This window comes from Gracilinanus agilis, chromosome 1 (assembly GCF_016433145.1).
Source record: "Gracilinanus agilis isolate LMUSP501 chromosome 1, AgileGrace, whole genome shotgun sequence".
Taxonomy (NCBI): domain Eukaryota; kingdom Metazoa; phylum Chordata; class Mammalia; order Didelphimorphia; family Didelphidae; genus Gracilinanus; species Gracilinanus agilis.
This window is the reverse complement of record NC_058130.1, coordinates 794,476,693-794,497,496: the sequence shown is the minus strand read 5'-3', so window position 1 is coordinate 794,497,496 and position 20,804 is coordinate 794,476,693. Positions and strand designations below refer to the sequence as shown.

The window sequence follows — 20,804 nt, the reverse complement described above, 5'->3', positions numbered from 1 at the left end:
ATTCTTCCTGTATCAATAAATTGATCTGAAAGGTAAACTATTCTATGCTCCCTTGATTTTCTTGTTGGATCACACTTTAGTTCAAAATCATACACCCATTTGGACCTAATCTTAGGAAAGCTTATGACATAGTGGGATGAATTGTCTCATTTTGAGCAACGTGAGAGCTCAGTGTGAATGTCTGTGGTTTCTGTGATATATAGTATAAGAGGGAAAAGCATAAGACTGGCCCTAAATTAATTTTATTTAATCTAGGGTAGTAGGGGGGAAAATGGAAAAATAGGAGAAACATACTTCCTCACTGCTCCATTTATCTTGCTGTTCTATGGCCACCATTAGGGTGCCCTAGTCATACTCACAGGGAAGTCCAGCCATTAACAAAACTAGAAGAGCCTGGAAAACCATTCTTGCCTCAGATTATCAAATCTTTCCTCTGCCCACTAACTTACAAATATCATATCAGGAGTCAACTATGATTTTCTACTTTGCCTGGGTCACCCAGCAGGGCAGTCCAGGAAGCAATGCAGGAGATAGCACTATGCCCTCATCTCAGGATTTCTCAAATCTATTGCTGCCTTTTTCCTGCTGCCATTCTATCCTCACTCAAGGGTTTCCATCACGCAATGCTCACTAGGAATACTACCACAGAAATGTGGGGAAGAGCAAATTTCCTTCACAGAATAGCAAGATTGGAGCTGCATGTGAACATCTTTCCACATAAGCTCATATTCTTAAAGTTCCTCCACAGTGTGGATTCTCTGATGTACAGCAAAGTTGGAATTATTTGTGAATGCCTTTCCACACTGATTGCATTCATAAGGTTTCTCCCCAGTGTGGATTCTTTGATGTAGACTTAGATGGGATGTCTGACTGAATGTCTTTCCACACTGCTTGCATTCATAAGGTTTCTCCCCAGTGTGGATTCTCTGATGTACAGCAAGAGCAGAACTCGAACTGAATGTTTTTCCACACTGCTTGCATTCATAAGGCTTCTCCCCAGTGTGGATTCTCTGATGTACAGCAAGAGCTGAGCTCGAACTGAATGTTTTTCCACACTGCTTGCATTCATAAGGCTTCTCCCCAGTGTGGATTCTATGATGTACAGCAAGACTAGAGCTCTCACTGAATGCCTTTCCACATTTATTACATTCATAAGGTTTCTCCCCAGTGTGGATTCTCTGATGTACAGCAAGATTAGAGCTCTTACTAAATGTCTTTCCACATTGATTACATCCATATGGCTTCTCCCCAGTGTGGATTCTCTGATGTAGGGCAAGACTAGAGCTTTCACTGAATGCCTTTCCACATTGATTACATTCATAAGGTTTCTCCCCAGTGTGGATTCTCTGATGTACAGCAAGATTAGAGCTTTTACTAAATGTCTTTCCACATTGATTACATCCATATGGTTTTTCCCCAGTGTGGATTCTCTGATGTAGAGCAAGACTGGAGCTCGAACTGAATGTCTTTCCACACTGCTTGCATTCATAAGGTTTCTCCCCAGTGTGGATTCTATGATGTACAGCAAGACTAGAGCTCTTACTAAATGTCTTTCCACATTGATTACATCCATATGGTTTCTCCCCAGTGTGGGTTCTCAGATGTAGAGCAAGACTGGAACTCCGACTAAATGTCTTTCCACACTGCTTGCAATCATAAGGTTTCTCCCCAGTGTGGATAATCTGATGTATAGCAAGAGCATTGCTACGACTGAATGCATTTCCACACTGTTTACATTCATAAGGTTTCACCCCAGTGTGGATTCTCTTATGTACAACAAGATTGGAGCTACAACTGAATGTCTTCCCACACTCCTTGCACTCATAAGATTTTTGCCCACTGTGGATTCTCTGATGTACACCAAGATTGGAGCTGCAACTGAATGTCTTCCCACACTCCTTGCACTCATAAAATTTCTGCCCACTGTGGATTCTTTGATGTAGTGCAAGACTGGAGCTCTGACTGAATGCCTTTCCACACTGCTTGCACTCATAAGGTTTCTCCCCAGTGTGGACTCTCTGATGTACAGCAAGATTGGAGCTGCAACTGAATGCCTTTCCACACTGCTTGCATTCATAAGGTTTCTCCCCAGTGTGGATTCTCTGATGTAGTGCAAGACTTGAATTCTGATTGAATGTCTTTCCACACTGCTTGCATTCATAACGTCTCTCTTTTGTGTGGATTCTATGATGTCTATCAACACTGTTCCTGTCCATAAAAGTCTTTCCACAATCATTATTTCCACTAGATTTTTCCTTAGTGTGCATTCTTTGATGTTCAATATGAGATGAATTTTGAGGTGCAAAACAGAATTCTCTGAAAGCAAAGTTATCAGGACCATCACTTATGAATCTCTGTAGGTCCAATTCTTCAACAGGAAGGCTCACCTTTGTTGGATTCACCTTCATTTCAGGTCTGATCTCACCTTCTAAAAGAAACAAACAGAAAGACATACATAGAGTGACATACACACATATATAACTCTATCACCTTTCTTCCACTGTCAGAACTTAAACCCCTTTATATCCTATTTCCTCGGGTAAGAACTATAGTCTTTCAACTTAAATGGACATAATCCATCCTATGAAAATGCCCTTAAAACAAAGCTAAAGAACAATTTAAATAACAAAAAGCCTCTTTTATGATCTCATTGGCTCTTCACAACAAATCTGGGATTGTGGACAGGCTAGCTTTACTATATTCCTAACTCATACCATGATCTCAGAAAGGCTGGATGATTGACTTCACCCTAAATCCTGGCAGCTGAGACCAAATCTTGTGACTGGGCATGCACTGTCCACAGTACTAGATTATTCACTTTCAATCTTTTTGCTTTCATTATCTATACATTTAATCCTCTTCATAGATATGACAGCACTGGATGCATGTAGACTAAATATTCCTATTATTTCATCATGTAGCTTCTCTGTAAGCATTACATAATTCCCTTTGTGATTGCTTTTGACTTTATTTTTTGTTCCAGTACCTCAGATCAGATGAAGAAATTCAGAACTCTTTTTTGCATTTATCCAAGGTATAAAAGATTTTGTTCTGTTCCCTACTCCTTAAGAGCAGCCATTACCTTTCTTTAAATGATTCTTTTCACTAAAATAAAATCCTTCTCCTAAATACAATTTAAACAAAAACATGGCATTTCCCATGTTTAAAAATATGTCTCATATAGTAAGTTCGGTCCATGATCCTTTTGTAAGGAAATTGGCAAGAAAGCTTGTATAATTCTCTTCCTATTTCCCACTTTATATAGATACTGGCATTTTCATGACATTCTTAAAAATCCCAATACAGGTGGTGGTGCATTCTCATTGTACCTCAGAAACTTGCTAGGACTTTTAAACCTGGGCAAGTCACAGGAGCTCTGTTGGTCTTAGGCTCCTCAACTATATCATATACATAATACTATCAAGTGAGTCCTAGGGTTCCTATGAGGATCAAATAAGATAATATTTATAAAGTGTGACACATACTAGGGGCCATATACAAATGGTGAGTTTATTTTTATCATTAGAATTTGGATTATTTCTTCCTTGGATTGCTTTTCTCCTTAAAATGTCATTCTCTTCACACCTCTAGTTCCTGATTTCTCTGTTGAATTAAATGCATTTCCATTCCCCAACACTCCTTGCCCTGGATCATCCCAGAGTGAGATTCAGGATCTGTTGTTCTCAAGATCATGAGCTCTAGGACAGCCCAGACTGGTGTTTCCCTTCCTCCATATGCTTAGGGTGTAGCATGGTTCCTAAAACATATTTATTATTTAATATATGTTTACTGACTGGGCCCAGGGCTTATGTCAGGCCCAACCTCTTCCAGGATCCTTGCATTCTGGTCTCTCTCCTGGAAAGAAAATGCATGCTCTGGCCTTAGCCATGTTTCTGTCCCTCTCTTGCCCTTATTTCTCAACAGTCAACAATAACTTCATTGGAACTAGAGCAGACCCAATCCTGAAGATCTTAGAGGCTTCTCTCTAGGCTCTCTTCTCCCTAATGTGAGGTTCTGTGGTCACCTGATTGTCCAAGAACAAGACAGAGACCCAGAGACTAGGAAAGAGCCTGGAGGTGAAGATTTAGGGAAAGCTTAGCCTTGGATCACTTCCAATTAAGACAGCAGTCTTTACTCCTGCTCATGGGCTGCACATCAATGGCGAGAAGGAAAATCAGGAAACCAGTTGCCTTAATACTTCTATTGATATCCATCTATATCAATTTTATTCGTAACAATTGAGGCTCCCTGATTTCAGCTGGGTCCTGACCGTAGCAAGGCAATCATGTGACATCTCCCTCATGGATTCCCTTTGCCCCCAGCACAGCAGCCTTCCAAATATTTCCCTGTTCTCCAGTTCTGCCTTATGGCTTCCTTCCACCCTCTGCCTCACCTTTTGACCTTAGAATTTGGTCTCATATTTCACTGAACAAAAGCTGGAATTCTCTGCATATCTCTCTTATCTTCCACATCTCATCCAGCTTGGCTAACTCCTTTTCCTCTCTGGCCTGATGATCAGAGGAATAGGTCATTCTTCTAGCTAAAGAAAAATCTCTTTCCATGCGCAAAGAATCCCATTCCATCCCTGATCTAAGCCCATCTATTTCTCCCTATAGGGCCCCCATTGTTCTTTCATCTTCAGCCTTTCCCCCATTAAGGAGCTAATGACTCTTTTCCTCTGGGAGCCAATAAACCATTTCTCCCCAATGCTCCAAACACTCTCACTTGATCTCTTCCTCCCATGGAGATACTGTCCAATATCACTCCTCAGGTTCAGGGCTAAACTACTATAGATGACTATTTGCAATGAGTTGTGCTACTGGCTTTTCTTTGTTTTCTCTGCTAGACTTTCTGGCTCTCCTAAAGCCTTGGGCCACCTCCTCGCATCAGACCTCTCCAGTGTTCTTTCTCCTTAGAGTCTTCCATCTTGCGATTGGCTGCCCTGGAGCTGGGATCTAGAGGACGTCTACAGAACTATTGGCATGCTGCTAACTGTTCCAGCAGAGGGTGAGCTCTGTAAGGGCAGGTGATGTCCACTGCAGCCCCTTATGTCCACTATAACTTAGCCCAGGACCTGGCACAGAGGAAGCGCTCACATGTGTTTCTAGATACCGAAGAGCTGAGAGAAAATAAGTTCAGCCCTTCTGGCAGATGCAGAAGACTTCCAGGCCTTTCACTCCCAATTACTGACTTCTTAACGGGTCACAGACTGATCTCATGAGGGAACTGATAGGAAATGGAGTCCAACAGTCTCATCTTACAGACAGGGAAACTGAGGCTCAGGGGTTCAGTGACTTGCCCAGGAAGGCCCTGCTAAAACCTCTGAAAAAGGGAAGAGCATCAAGATCAATTGGGGTATCGAATTCTATCTTACCCTACAGGGAAGTTGAGAGGGAAAAACCAAGGGAGGGGTAAAGTGGAGGAGTACAAAAAGGGAGAGAAAGAGAGGGGGGAGGGAATATCATAAACCCTAAAAAGTTAAGAGGGGAATAAAAAGGGAAGGGCAGAAAGGGAAATAAAATAAGGATAGGGATTAGGGGGACTGATTAAAAGCAAAACACTGGTGGAGAAGGAAATAGCAAAAGAACAAATGGCAGGACTAGGATAGGAAATCAAAATATTGGGGAACACACAGGTTATAATCATAACTCTGAATGTGAAAAGGATGAATTTACCCATAAAATGGAAGCAAATATCAGAGTGGACTCAAATCCAAAATCCTAATATGTTGTCTAAAAGAAATACACATGAGTTAGGTAGACACACACAGGGTAAAGGTAAAAGGCTGGAGCAAAACTTGTTGGGCATCAAGTAAGAAAAAGAAGACAGAAAAAGAAGAAATCATATCTGACAAAGCCAAAGTAAAAATAGATCTAGTTAAAAGAGATAGGGAAGGTAATTACACCCTGATAAAAGGCAGTATTGACAGTGAGGAAATATCTGTTTGCAACATGTATGTGGCAAATGGTATAGCATTCAAATTTCTAAAGGAGAAACCAGTGGAGTTTGAGGAGGAAATAGATAGTAAAACTATATTAATGGGAGACCTGAACCTTCCTCTATTAGATCTAGATAAATCAAACCAAAAAATAAATAAGACGTAAGAGATGTGAATGAAATCTTAGAAAAATTAAGAGTTAATAGCTATGTAGAGACAAATAGGGACAAAAAGGAATACAACTTCTTTTCATCAGCACATGGTACATTCACAAAGATTGGCCATGAACTAGGGCATAAAAACATGCCAAACAAGTGCAAAAGAGCAGAAATAACAAATGCAACTTTTTCAGATCATAATGCAAAAAATAATAATTTAAGAGTGCATGGAGGGGGCAGCTGGGTAGCTCAGTGGAGTGAGAGTCAGGCCTAGAGACAAGAGGTCCTAGGTTCAAACCTGGCCTCAGCCACTTCCCAGCTGTGTAACCCTGGGCAAGTCACTTGACCCCCATTGCCCACCCTTACCAATCTTCCACCTATGAGACAATACACCGAAGTACAAGGGTTTAAAAAAAAAAAGAGTACATAGAGAGGCAAATCAAAAATTAATTGGAAATAAAATAATATGATTCTCCAAAATCAATTAAAGAACAAATCAGAGAAACAATAATTTCATTGAAGAGAATGACAATGATGAGACATCCTATCAAAATCTATGGGATGCAGCTAAAGCAGTAATCAGGGGGGATTTTATATCTTTGAGTGCACATATTAACAAATTAGGGAGGGCAGAGGTCAATGAATTGGGCATGCAAATTAAAAAAACTAGAAAATGAACAAATTAGAAATCCCCATATAAAAACTAAATTATAAATCCTAAAAATTAAAGGAGAAATTAATAAAATCAAAAGTGAAAGAATTTTTTGGTTAATAAATAAGACTAGAAGCTGGTACTTTGAAAAAACAAATAAAATATACAAAGTACTGGTTAATCTAATAAAAAAAGGAAGAATAGAACCAAATTAACAGTATCAAAGATGAGAAGGGAGGCCTCACCTCTAGTGAAAAGGAAATTAAGGCAATCATTAAAAGCTATCTTGCCCAATTATATGGAAATAAATATGGCAATCTAGGTGATATGGATGAATATTTATAAAAATATAAATTTCCTAGATTAACAGAATAAGTAATAGAATATTTAAATAATCCCATATCAGAAAAAGAAATTGAACAAGTTATCAAAGAACTCCCTAAGAAAAATCCTCAGGGTCAGATGGATTCACAAGTGAATTGTATCAAACATTTAAAGAACAACTAATCCCAATACTACGCAAACTATTTGATGAAATAAGCAAAAGAGTTCTACCAAATTCCTTTTATGACACAAATAAGGTACTGATCCCAAAACCAGGCAGGTCAAAAACAGAGAAAGAAAATTACAGACCAATCTCTTTAATGAACACTGGTGCAAAAATCTTAAATAGAATATTAGCAAAAAGACTCCAACAAGTGATCATGAGGGTTATTCATTATAATCAAGAGGGATTTATAACAGGAATGCAAGGATGGTTTAATAGTAGGAAAAAAACCATCCATATAATTTGACCATATCAATAATCGAACCAACAAAAATCACATGATAATCTCCATAGATGCAGAAAAAGCCTTCATGACAAAACACAACACTCATTCCTAATGAAAACACTAGAAAGTATAGGAATAGAAGGACCTTTACTAAAAGAAATAAACAGTATAAATTTAAAACCATCAGCAAGCATCATCTATAATGGGGATAAATTAGAAGCCTTCCCAATAAGATCAGGAGTGAAACAAGGATGCCCATTATCACCTCCATTATTTAACTGGGTAGTAGAAACACTAGCAGTAGCAATTAGAAAAGAAAAAGAAATTGAAGGAATTAAAATAGGCAATGAGTAGACTAAGCTATCACTCTTTGCAGGTGAGATAATGATTTACTTAAAGAATCCTAGAGAATCAACTAAAAAGGTAGTGGAAATAATCAACAACTTTAGTAAAGTTGCAGGATACAAAACAAACCCACATAAATTATTAGGATTTCTGTATATTTCCAAAGGATCCCTGCAGCAAGAGTTAGAAAGAGAAATTCCATTTAAAATCACCCTAGACAATATAAAATACCTAGGAATCTATCTGCCAAGAAAAACACAGGAATCATATGAACACAACTACAAAACACTTTCCGGACAATTAAAACTAGATCTAAACATTTGGAAAAATATTAATTGCTCATGGTAGGATGAGCTAACATAATAAAAAATGACCATTCTACCCAAGTTAATTTACTTATTTAGTGCCATACCTATCAAATTACCAAAAAACTTCTTTACTGAATTAGAAAAAACTATAACAAGATTTGGAAGAACAAAAGATCAAGAATATCAAGGGAAATAATAAAAAAAATGTGAAGTAGGGGGGCCTAGCAGTACCAGATCTTGAACTGTACTGTAAAGCAGTGGTCATCAAAGCAATATGGTATTGGATAAAACACAGAAGGGAGGATCAGTGAAATAGACTTGGGGTAAATGGCCTCAGCAAGACAGTCTATGATAAACCCAAAGATCCCAGCTTTTGGGACAAAAATACACTATTTGACAAAAACTGCTAGGAAAATTGGAAAACAGTACGGGAGAGATTAGGTTTAGATCAACATCTCACAACATATACCAAGATAAACTCAGAAGGGGTGAATGACTTGAATATAAAGAAGGAAATTATAAGTAAATTAGGTGAACACAGAATAGGATACCTGTCACATCTTTGGGAAAGGAAATATTTAAATACCAAGCAAGAGTTAGAAAAAATTAAAAATGTAAAATAAATACATTTGATTACATTAAATAAAAAATGTTTTGTACAAACAAAACCAATGCAACCAAAATTAGAAGGGAAGAAAGAACTTGGGGAAAAAATCTTTATAACAAAAACCTGTGACAAAGGTCTAATTACTGAAATTTATAAGGAGCTAAATCAATTGTACAAAAAAAGCAAGCCATTTCACAATTCATAAATGGGCAAGGGACATGGTTAGGCAATTTTCAGGTAAAGAAATCAAAACTATCAATAAGCACATGAAAAAGTGTTCTAAATCTCTTATAATTAGAGAAATGCAAATCAAAACAATTCTGAGTTACCACTTCACACCTAGCAAATTGACTAACATGACAGCAAAGGAAAGTAATAAATGTTGGAGGGGAAGTGGCAAAATAGGGACATGAATGCATTGCTGGTGGACTTGTTAATGGATCCAACCATTCTGGATGGCAATTTGGAACTATGCCCAAAGGGCTTTAAAAGACTATCTGCCCTTTGATCCAGCCATACCACTGCTGGATTTATACCCTAAAGAGATAATAAGGTAAAAGGCTTGTACAAAAATAATTATGGCTGCGCCCTTTGTGGTGGCAAAAATTAGAAAATGAGGGGATGCCCTTCGATTGGGGAATGGCTGAACACATTGTGGTATCTATTGGTGATGGAATATTATTGTGCTGAAAGGAATAATGAACTGGAGGAATTCCATGTGAACTGGAATGACCTCCAGGAACTGAGGCAGAGTGAAAGGAGCAGAACCAGAACTTTATACACAGAGACAGATACACTGTGGCACAACAGAATATAATGGACTTCTCTACCAGCAACAATGCAATGATCCAAGAAATTTCTGAGGGACGTATTTGAAAAAACACTATCCTCATGCAGAGAAAGAACTGTGGGAGCAAAAACACAGAAGAAAAACAACTGCTTAATCACATGGGTTGATGGGGATATATTGGGTATGTAGACTCTAAATGATCACCCTAATGCAAATATCAATAATATGGAAATAGGTCTTGATCAATGACACATATAAAACCCAGTGGAATTGTGGGTTGGCTACGGGACAGGGATGGGAGGAAGGGAGGGAAAGAACATGAATCATATAACCATGGAAAATTTTTCTTAATTAATCAATTAAAAAAAAATAAAACCTCTGAAAAAGAATTCCAGGTCAGCTCTTCCTGTCCCCAAATCTAGCCCTGGCTTCACTGGAGCACAGAGAACCCTCTGGTTACCCTCGCTGTCCCACACTTCTTTTCCCCTCTCTTACCTGGACAGCAGCTCCTTAGGCCTTCTTGCTCCAGCGTCCACAGGGCTTCCCTCTGCTCCAAATAAGAGATCACATCTTCTGGGGGAGCTGGAAGCCCTGGACATGGGGAATCAGTCAGGGATGAGGATGAAGAGAAGTTCATTGCTGAGTCATCTTTAGGGAAAGGTTGGGAAGTCCAGTGACTCCACTCAGAGACTCTGTCTGTGGGGTTCCCACAGGAGTCTGCTCTCACCCCTCATTGTTTAATGAGGGAGCCAAGGGTACGATGTGCCTGTTAACCTGCTGGGGTCCTTGAATGAACAACAGCCTCCCTTCCCCATCCTGTTCTGGTCCATTCTGGCAGAAACTCCTAAACTCTCACACTGGGTCTGAGGGTCACAGTTCTGGGTCAGTATGAAGTCCCAGACACAGGGACCTCGAGGGATCAGCCTTTGTCCATCACCCTGCCAGCTCCTCCCTCCCTGACACCTCTGAGTCTCGTGGACTCTTCTCTCATAGAGTCTCTGCCTCCTCTCCTAGGGAACTCAACAATCCTCATGGGCCCAATGTTGTCTCTAAGCCAGTCCATTCATTTTGACAATACAGAGGTGGGCAAGCAGGGTCTGTGGGAGGTTTATGGAGCCTCTTAAGGAGAGTTTCCCCAGCATTTAGGATGGGGAAAGGAAGAGGGAGAAGTTTGATAAACCAATCTGGAACCAGAATGTTAGGTTCTAGGGCATTTTCTTCAGAGAAGGCTGGACTCAATCCATAGTTGTACATTATCTGGAAATGAGAGGCAACTGGAAAGGTAGGGGGCAGGGGCCTGGGATGAAAGGCAGGAAGGCCTCAGTTTACATTTCACTACAAATAGCTACTATATGGGTGTCTCAGAACAAGCCACTTAATTAAATCTATCTCTTGCTCTATAAAAAGGGGATAATTGTGTCACTGAATGAGGAAGATAAAGGTGAGGAAGAATTGCCATAATATCACAGAGAAAACCTTTGGCAGAGCCCTGGGACAAGAGCAGGTTGCTATAAATGCTTCCTCCCTTCCTCACTGGCTCTGCTTGAGGCTTAGGGCAATAGGAAGGAAGACTAAGGACAAACTGTCCTGGGGAACAACAAGGAGCTGTGAGCTATGAGTTTATGCTGATTAAAGAGATAAAGATCCCCAATAGAGGGGAAGAGGGTGGGAGGAAAACCTGCCGGAACAGTTTTCCCAGATGTTTGGGAGACCCAATTCAGGGCCAAGGAGAGGTGAGAAGGAACTAGCTCTGAGATTATTTCCATATCAGAGATTCTCCAAAACGCATTTGATCTTGGACTTCAGGAGCAGCAAAGGGAGCCCCCAAGGTCCCATTACATAATTCAAAGTCCTTTTACAAGAGAACCAGGCAGCAGGAGGGCTCTGGCTCTGGGACTTGGCATACCAGCCCTCCTCCCTTCCTCACAACTGAAGATTGCTCCCAACCCTGCCTGCTGCTGAGGATGATATTCCCTTGGATGGCAGACTCAGGCAGCAGGGAGAGGCTCCTTACCCACAGAGAGCAGGTTCTGGGCATTCTCCAGCATCACCTCCTTGTACAGCTCCTTCTGGGGAGGGGACAAGAGGCGCCACTCCTCCCGCGTGAAGTCCACAGACACATCCTTGAACGTCACCACCTCCTAGAGCAGCCCAAGGCAGAGCACAGAGGGCTGAAAGTTACATCACAATGAAGAGCCCACCTCTGGTCAGTTACAGGAGGAAACTGACACACAGAGAAGGGAGGGGCCCAAAGGTCCCGCCCCTTGTCAGTGTCAGAGCCAGCACTAGAAGTAGAATTTGAAGAGCCCAATGGAGGCTTGAGAGAAGCAGCTCTAGGATGCCCTGGAAGGAAGTTGAGGAGTTTCTAGTGTGTGAAGGGAAATCTCTAGGGGACCCCCAGGGCAGCTTGGATCCCCAGGGCCCACCAAGGTGGGATGTGTCAGTCATATGCCTGTGTCCCTGTTGCTATGTCCCAGAGGAGGCAGCGTCAGTGTGAGAGTCACCAATGTGCCAGAGCCCGAGCCACGGAGGGGGGAGCTGGGAAGGTAAAAGGCAGGCAAGGGAGGGAGAGGGGGATTTTGTACCTCCCCTAGAACTAACTGGCTCTCTGGGCTGGGGATCTGTCTCTGAGCTTTCCTGATCTCTTGATCTCTGGCAAGGCCAGTCTGAGCAAGCTGAATAGAGGAGATCTAGAAAGGCTGAGACATCTCTCTATCTCTCTGTCTCTGTCTCTGTCTTTCTTCTTCTCCACCTCCCTCCCATCCCCCCCCCCCACCCTTCTGTCTTTACTAATAAATGCTCATCAGTCTGGTAATGAGCCCCCAGATCCGTTTTTACTTATCACTCTCTGGAAGGCACGAGAAAGCAGAGAATGTGTCCCAGAGATTGTGGGGACTCAGGTTGCAGCCCAGCTGACCTATCCTCGGAGAAGGCTGAGCTGATCTCGGATCATTTACTTATTGATCCTATTTACCAGGAACTGCCTGAGTCCTGGTTCTCTGCCTCCTGACTCAGATCCACATTTAGCCAGCCTGTAACAGAAGTGCAGAATCCAGCTCTGGGGCACTTCATCACTGTTCTAGCCTCATTCCAAGGCATTCACAGACCTTGGAAGATTCAGGAGAGCCCCAGGGAGGCAGGTCTAGTCTTTCTACACCCCTGCCCCATCTCAGAGATATCTGGGTTGTTGCACAAAGTCGGGGGTCTGAATCTCTTCTTAGACTGAGGAGAGAAGGAGGGCTGGGGCATTGCTGGCTCCTTATTACTGATTATTCCAGTAACTCAGTGTCCCTGATTATCCCAGCTCTATAACAAATGGTGACCCTCCATCCTATAATAGACATCACTTAGCCTGTTCGTGCTCTGTTCTGTGCTCCCCCAAACCTATCAAAGAGATCTAGCCTTCAGCTTAGGGTTTGGGGCATTAACAGAGACAAGCCCCTGAGCCCTTTTATTGACAGGCAGCATTTCCCGGCTTGTCTTCCTTGGAGAGCTGCCTCAGTTTACCCTTTGGTTAAATTTCACTCCCAACACTTGCAAATGTAAGCTTGATAATGTTGGACAGAACAGTAGATGCTCACTAATGAAGAGGAGTCTGCAGTATTTTTAGGAAGAGACCCCGAGGGGAAGAGATCATTTGCTTCTTCAATAACCTGAGCAGCAGAAATGCAGGAGTGAATAACTGAAGACAAGTAGCAGCAGAACATCAGAGAGAAGAAAGAGGCTTCTTTTAAAAACTACAGACAAGGAGAAAGGGAGGAAGGAGGAAACCGAGGAGGGTAAAAGCTGAAGACAGAGGGGATCATGGGAAGAATCTTCTGGCACTCCATCTGCTCCAAGAGGATGCTTCTTGTGTTGGGCTGCAGGACCACAGGGGAGAAGAGGAGGTAGATACAGAGAAGACGGAGACACACGCAGGGTATCTCACGGACCACAAACTGCCATTTCCATTCCCTCTACATTCAGCACCTGTTCTGCACTTCTGGGGATGCCCCAAGAGGCAAAAGACAGTCCTTACCCTCTAGGAGCTCACAGTCCAGTGGGGGAGGAAGAAAATACACAGACACATGGACACAAAGTGAGCTCTGTCTAGGAGAAATGGGGAAGAATGGAAAGAATGAAGGCACTCTAAGAGGGACGAAGGAAGGTTTCCTGAAGAAAGTTTTTAGTCTTTAGTTGGGACTTACAAGAAGTTTAAAGGGGTCAGTGATCTGAAATGTGGAGGGAAAATATTCCAGACATGGGGTAAAGCCATTGAAAATGCCTGTAACTAGACAAGCCAGATCACATGGTGGTTAGAGTGCCAGATCAGGAAGATCTGGGTTCAAATGTGACTTCAATCACTTCCTAGCTGTTGTTATATTCAAACTCTGAGTTTCACCTTGATTGACAAGGGAGACAGTTGGAAGACATCGGAATGTTCCCAGATGCCGTGAGGACAGGAGGAAAGGCAGTTGGCCTGAGGATATAAATACCCTGTCATCTGGGAGGGTCTTTGGTCCTGGAGGTTCAGGTCTTAGGTCTTGGAGCTTGATCATTGAGCCTCTCTGAATCTCCCTCGATATTTAGGCATTTGATCATCATTAGATATTTAGGAATCTGGGTCTGAGTGGTAACCGGGAAGAAGGAAGGAGAAGTAGCAGAGGGAGTTGAAGAAGAAGATACTTCCTAAAGGCTGACATCACAAACTGAGAACAGGGAAGCTGAGAGAAATCACAATATCTGTACCAACTGAGCGATTGCCCTCTGGTTTGGCAGTGGCCAAGCTGAACCAGAGGAGCACAAAACCACAAGCTCCAGCTTACTGAAACAACAGCCTACAGTCCTGTGGGATTATTGATCATAGCTATTAGTGACAGGGTCTCCTATCCCAATCCGTTCCTGATTATTCCTTTCCCTATTTAACATCTTTAGGTAAAGTTTATTTAAGTACCTTCCTGAGTGGTCATTAAATCATGACCCTTGGGGAGGGAGCAACACAGTCAGATGAAAACGTTATCCAAGGCTAATAGAGCCCAATATTAATAATCAAACCAACCCCAGGTGGAACCTGAAAGGGTTATCCATCTACCTGATCATTAAGGGCTGCGTACTGTTATAGAAATAGGGCATTATAACATCCAGCCAGGTGACAGGGTTTGGTGGTCCCCCTGCACCAGCTACCTAGGGAAATACAAGGCATAGTTTCCCAAACCAATAACCTCTAGGAGCATAGCAGTATCAAGAAGAGTCCCTATTTATTTTATAACACTGTGTGATCCTGGGTAAGTCACTTAACTCTGACTACCTAGCCTTTATCACTCATCTATCTTAGAACTGATCCTGAGATGAAAGGTAATGGTTAAAAAAAAAAAAAAAACTTTTGGGGCAGTTATATGACTGTGAATAGAGAACTAGAACTACAGACAGGAGGTCCTGGGTTCAAATATGACTTCTGACACTTCCTATCTATGTGACCCCGGGAAGCCACTTACCCCCCAGTGGCCTACCTCTTAACCATCTTCTGCCTCACAACAGATGCTTACCATCAATTCAAAGAAAGAAAGTAAAGGATTTTTTAAAAATCTGCAGCTGAAGGAATCTAGGAGGCCAGGTTCCCTAGATCCAAGAATACAGACTGGGGAGTAATGAATAAGAAGATGGGGAAGAGGGCTTTGAACACCAAACAAAATGTTTTGTATTTGATACTGAAGGAAATAGTGAGCCACTGGGATTTACGGAGTAGGGGAGTGACACGATCAGAACTGAGCTGTAGGAAAATCACTCTGGTGGGAGAATGGAGAAGGTCTTGGAGTAGGAAAAGCCTTGTGGGAGACAGAACTAGCAGCAGGTTATCTTAATAGTCCAGGAGGGAGGTGGTGTGGGCCTCCAGCAGGAGGATGGCAGTGACATAGGAAAGAAGGTGACTCCTTTTTGGATATGTGGGTAAGGGACAGTGAGGAATTAAGGGGGGGCTCCTTGGTTTTGAGCCAGAGGGACGAGGAGGAGACAGCTATCAAGAAGGTGGGGGTTCTGTCTAGGAGAGAGAGAATAATGTGTTTGGGACACATTGAGCTCAAGATGTCTACTGGTCACCTAGTGTGAAATCCCTGTAAGGAAATTTGAGATGAAAGACTGGAGGTCAGGACAGAGATTGGGGTAGAAAATGCAGATCTGAGGTTCATCAGCAGAGAGATGGTGCTTGCATCCCTGGTAGGTGATGATATCACCAAGTAAAGAAGTCCAGAGGGAGAAGAGTAGAGGGCCAAAGATAGGGCTGGAGGAACTCTCTCGCCCTAACCCTTCTGTTACAAGATCTAGAGGAGGAGGCAGCAGAGAAGACAGAGAATCACAGGTCAGAGAGGTAGGAGCTAAACCAGGAGAGAGAGAGCCATGTCCTAAAACCCTAGAGAGAAGAGAATATCAAGGAGGAGAGAGTGGGCCAACAGCATCAAAGGCTGCAGACAGGACTGAAAGAAGGAGGACTGAGGAGATGGTCTCTATCATCTCAGAAAGAGAAGAGCATACAGGGGACGAGGTATGGAGGAGAAGGCAAAGCCTGAGAGGATGGAGGCTCTACTTTGATGTGGAAGGGGGTTCATTGATGAATGTTCTCATGGGTAAAGGGAGATGAAGACTCACACTGAGAACAGAGAGACTTGGTGTCTGCAGTCTACTTGTCCTGAGGAGGGAGAAGCTGGAACTCTTAGGGGGTGGAGGTGTCCAATGTGGCACTTGGAAGACTGGGATAGCTCTGACCCAGTGACCAGATTTCCAGGCAAATGTACAAGAAAATAAAGAGGTGACTGACAAGTAAAAGAAGAAATGCCTGAGGAATCAAAGCTCTGATCTTTTGAGCACATCAATTTCTTAAAGCAATATATGCCAACTGCCTGACCAATCAGGACAAGGCCCTTTCCTGGGCTTAGGGCTGGACATCGAAATCAGGGGAAAAGAGACTTATCTACCTGAAAAGAGATGAATTTAATAAGACCAATGAATGCAAAGGAAACGATCCAATGTTGGGTCATCTGCTTTCTAACTGGAGAAAATATTAGGGACTTGCCAAATCAGGATGGGGAAGAGGGACAGAGGAAGTTCCCTGAAAAGGGGTCACACTCCTTCCCAATATCTGTAAGCAAGCAAAAGAACAAAGAAGCAATCAATCCGTTGATTGATCAATATGGACCCAGTTTGCAGATAAGATCCACTGAATGCCTGAGACGTACAATTAGAAGAAAACTCCTTCCATCAGTCTCAGAATCTCACTGTGTTTCTGGTCACCCTAACTTCAGGCCTCAGCTGAGGGTCTCTAAATAGCAAGTACAAGCAGTCCAGTTTCCTAGGCAGGCAGGAAGAGGTTCACATAATGTAACGTGACTTTCTCCCAATTCTCCCCATTGAATAAACTTTCCTCACCAGACAGAACTTGAACGAGGCACACAACTGAACAGAAGGGAACTGAGCCAGCTCCAGCTCTGAGTCACAAGATGGAGAATGTTTCCACAATTCACCCCTTGCAGCCCCAAAGCCCTCCCTTCCTTCCCAAGAGGAAATCAGCTCAGTAGATGGCACAAGGCTGGCTTGTCCCAGCTTCTTCACATAGCCCACAGGAAATGCTGAGACCATGCTGCATGGGAATACTGAGAACAGAGATTTTCTGGAAACAACAGCCATGTCAGCCTCGGTGTCTCTCCTAAGAGAGGGGAAGCTCCACACTTTAGTCCACACAAATTTCTCTAGTGAAACCTCAGAGAAGTGGCTTCAGATTGAACAGAATTCTTAGAGTATCAAATCCAAAAATATAATGCAGGAGAAAAAAATGTAATTTCGCTGCTCATGGCACAACGAAGAGGGTGTCTGACAGGGCTGGATAAAATCATAACAATATTCATTTGGGAAAAACAAATGATCAACCATATCAAGGAAAATGATGAAAAGAAGCCAGGATAACTGGGGAACAGCACTGCCAAAGCTCAGACCAGATTACAAGTCAGCAGTCATCCTAAACCTGGGGTACTGGTAAGATAAGGCGATAAAGCAATGGAACAGATGAAAGAAAATATCTCCTGTCAAGTGGCAAACAAGCAATTTTGGGGGAAATTCCTTATTTGGTAAAAATTGCTAAGAAAACTGGAATGCAGCCTGGAAGGAAATGAGGCTCAGAGCATAAGCCTACACCATAATCTACTAGACATGGTTTAAGGAAATGTGAGCTAAATATTAAAGATCACGTTATAAGAAGGTAGGCGAGAGACAGCTCATACACATCTCACAGCTACAGGGAGATGTATGTAGAATAATATTTTATTTTCTCCTCAATTAGAGGTAAAAATAATTCTAACATTCATTTTTTAAAATTGAGTTCCAAATAGTCTCCCTCCCTCCATTTCCCCTCCCTGAGAGAGAGAGCAATCTGATCTAGACTTTACCTGAGTAATCATGTAAAATATATCTCCTTATAAGTCATTTTGAGAACAAATCTCAAACCAAAGAAAATGAAAGTAAGGAAAAAAAGGGAAACATGTTTTGGTCCGAATTCAGAGTCCATCAGTTCTTTCTCTGGAAGCAGATGGTTTTTCTCATCACAAGTCCTTTGGGCAGCCAATGGCTTCTCCCCTTCTTTGTGCTGAGCAGTGCCAGGCACACACCAGGCTGTACCTCCAGACTGGCTGACTTGGGCTAAGAAGTGGGAGGGAGGAAGGAACCGGAGAGACCCGGGAAGACTCTCAAGGATGTGAGGCAGAAGTCAGGGAGCAGTACCAGGGGATAATGTCTGCCTTGAGGATGGCACAGACCAGGGGACACCCTCAGGCTCTGCTCCAGGCCAGACTCAAGAAGGAACAGTGAGAAGAAGCAGAGGGAAGAGAGTGTGAGTGTCTCCAGGCAGGAAGAGAGCAAAGACAGGATCCCCAGACAGGGAAGAAGGAGTCAATGGCTATCCTCAGTGCTCACTTGTGATGGGGAGAAATCCAATATGGGAGGCAGCGCCTGGGCAGAGTTCTGGGGGTCTGAGCTGCCCAAGAACCCAGGAATCCCTCCCAAAGCTGAGAAGAGAGCAGGGAAGTGCAGTTCCTCCTGCCTGGGATGTGGGGACAGAAATGGCCCAGCAGGAAGGAGGGAGCAGCTTCCCAGCCAATCTTTTTTTTTTTTTTTTTTTTTTTTTAATTTTTTTTAATTTTTTTTATTTTAAACCCTTAACTTCTGTGTATTGACTTATAGGTGGAAGAGTGGTAAGGGTAGGCAATGGGGGTCAAGTGATTTGCCCAGGGTCATACAGCTGGGAAGTGGCTGAGGCCGGGTTTGAACCTAGGACCTCCCGTCTCTAGGCCTGGCTCTCAATCCTCTGAGCTACCCAGCTGCCCCCTTCCCAGCCAATCTTGTGATAGAGCCAGGAAAGGGCCTCCTTGCCTGATGGGGCTCCTATCTGGGGCTGGAACGCACTTACCTGGGCTGGGAGTCTGTCCCTCTTAAAGGCCATTCCTGGGACTCCAGGCTCCCTGTAGAGACAGAAAAGTAGACCCAGTGCATCCATCTGGTGAAGCTCCTTGATCTTTTCCCAGCTTTGTCTGTGTTAGGGTTAAGTCAGGAGTTTTGACAAAGAGAGCAGGTTTTAATTATTTAAGTTTTAATGAGAATATAGTAGAATTGTAAATTAATACTATCCCTTTAAGCCAGAGGAAAGAACACTTATAGCAGATTTTAACAATGAACAATTTAGTTTAATTAAAACAGGTAGTAAAAGAATAGAGTAAAATGAATATAGTAAAGGAGAGAAATATAGGAAAGAGGTAGAGAAAGAAAATTTCCTAATGTCTATACTAGTTATCCTAAGACTACCACTAATAACAACCACCCTACAACGTTCCAACTCAATCCAGCCCAATACAAACAAAGTCAATAAGTGTTTAATCCAACACCAATTAGGTCTGTCAATGAAGACCAGCCACAGTCCAAAAAGTTCAAGAAAAAAACACAAACCCAACAGCCCAAATCAAAACCTCAAAACCCAAAAGCTCTCTAAAGGTTAAAGCCAAAAAATGCCTCTCAGTAAGCTCAGGTCCGCTTTTATATTCCAGCAACTAATCACCAAACAAAAACCCCACACACAGCAGCAAACTTTCCCACAAATGCCAACCTTAACTGTCAACAACTGACAGACTGAACAATTGACACTGACCCCCTTTTATAACCTTTTTCTACCTCACTTCTTGTCTATGGTTCCTCCTCCTTGTCTCTATGTTTTCTACTTCCTGTAACTGTGAGTTGATTAATCCCTACACATCCCTATGGTAAGAGGACCTCCAAGTTCCCTGTTAAATTAAAAAAGGAATAAAGAATTCCCCATTTATGGTCTAGTCCCCCCTCCCCCAATCTCTCCCCCATCTTCTGGCCTCCTGAATGGAGTTCCAGTCAAAGCTCTTCCCAACAGGCCTCTCTTGGCCCAGGGAATGTCTGACTTTTCTGTCCTTCTGAGCAATAGAAGCTGGCCTAGAGCCCCCTTCTGGAGCCCCTTTCCCCAAGTGTAGAAAAGCCCATCTTCCTCACTGCCTTTGGGCTTCCTCTCTGGGCCAATGGCTTCCCTGATCTCCCTCCCAGCTCGGGATCTGGCTCAGCTCCATCCTCCTGGGGCAGGCCCTGCATCCTGAGCTGGGGAGGGAGAAGGGACCCAGAGGGCAGAGGTTTCCCTTCTCTTCCCAAGCATAAGGCTGCCCCACAGGGATCTACATAGAATGAGAGGCTGCAGGAGTCACCCAGGGCCAGGCCTGCCCTCAGGGGAGAGTCTGCTACCAGCAGGGAGTGGGGGAAGACACAACTTGGGAAGAGAAGAAGGTCTGGAGGGACAGATGAGCCCCCTCCCTTCTACCATCCTCCAAGACCCCCAAGAGGCAGCAAGGCCTTGAGATCCCACATGGGATAGGCCTAAGCAGAGCCTCCAGGGCTGAAGGTGAGAGCCCAAACCCCCCTGGCAGGGAAGGGGTCTGAGAGCTCTGCCAGAAGGGGGAGCAGGAAACATGGGGGAGGGGAGCCCAGAGAGGGGCTGGGAAGGCACACAGTCCAATAGAGCTCCTAGCAAGGAGGGCAGGGACCTTGGAGAGCCTCAAGTTTTCCCAGGGAGGGGAAATAGGAGGAAGGGGTGCTGGGGTCTCCCTAAGAGCTGGGAAGGGCACCTGGGACCCTCAGGCACAGCTGAGGCTGGGAATCCCTAAAAGGACTTGGAGCCAGGCAGCCCAAGGCCTGGGCCCTGATGGGG

The 20,804-nt window shown here is 43.3% G+C and overlaps 1 protein-coding gene across 1 annotated transcript in view; it reads right to left on the bottom strand.

The window, feature by feature from the left end:
- Positions 1-731: 731 nt before the first annotated feature.
- LOC123230526 (zinc finger protein 709-like) overlaps positions 732-20,804 on the bottom strand; it is a 33,886-nt gene continuing 13,813 nt past the window's right edge. The window contains exons 3-6 of the mRNA XM_044656660.1: positions 11,586-11,712; positions 10,509-10,523; positions 5,228-5,256; positions 732-2,126 (exon numbers count right to left, since the gene is read on the bottom strand). Of these exons, the coding sequence (XP_044512595.1) occupies positions 732-2,126; positions 5,228-5,256; positions 10,509-10,523; positions 11,586-11,712 (1,566 nt within the window). The remainder of the gene's footprint in view (positions 2,127-5,227; positions 5,257-10,508; positions 10,524-11,585; positions 11,713-20,804) is intronic.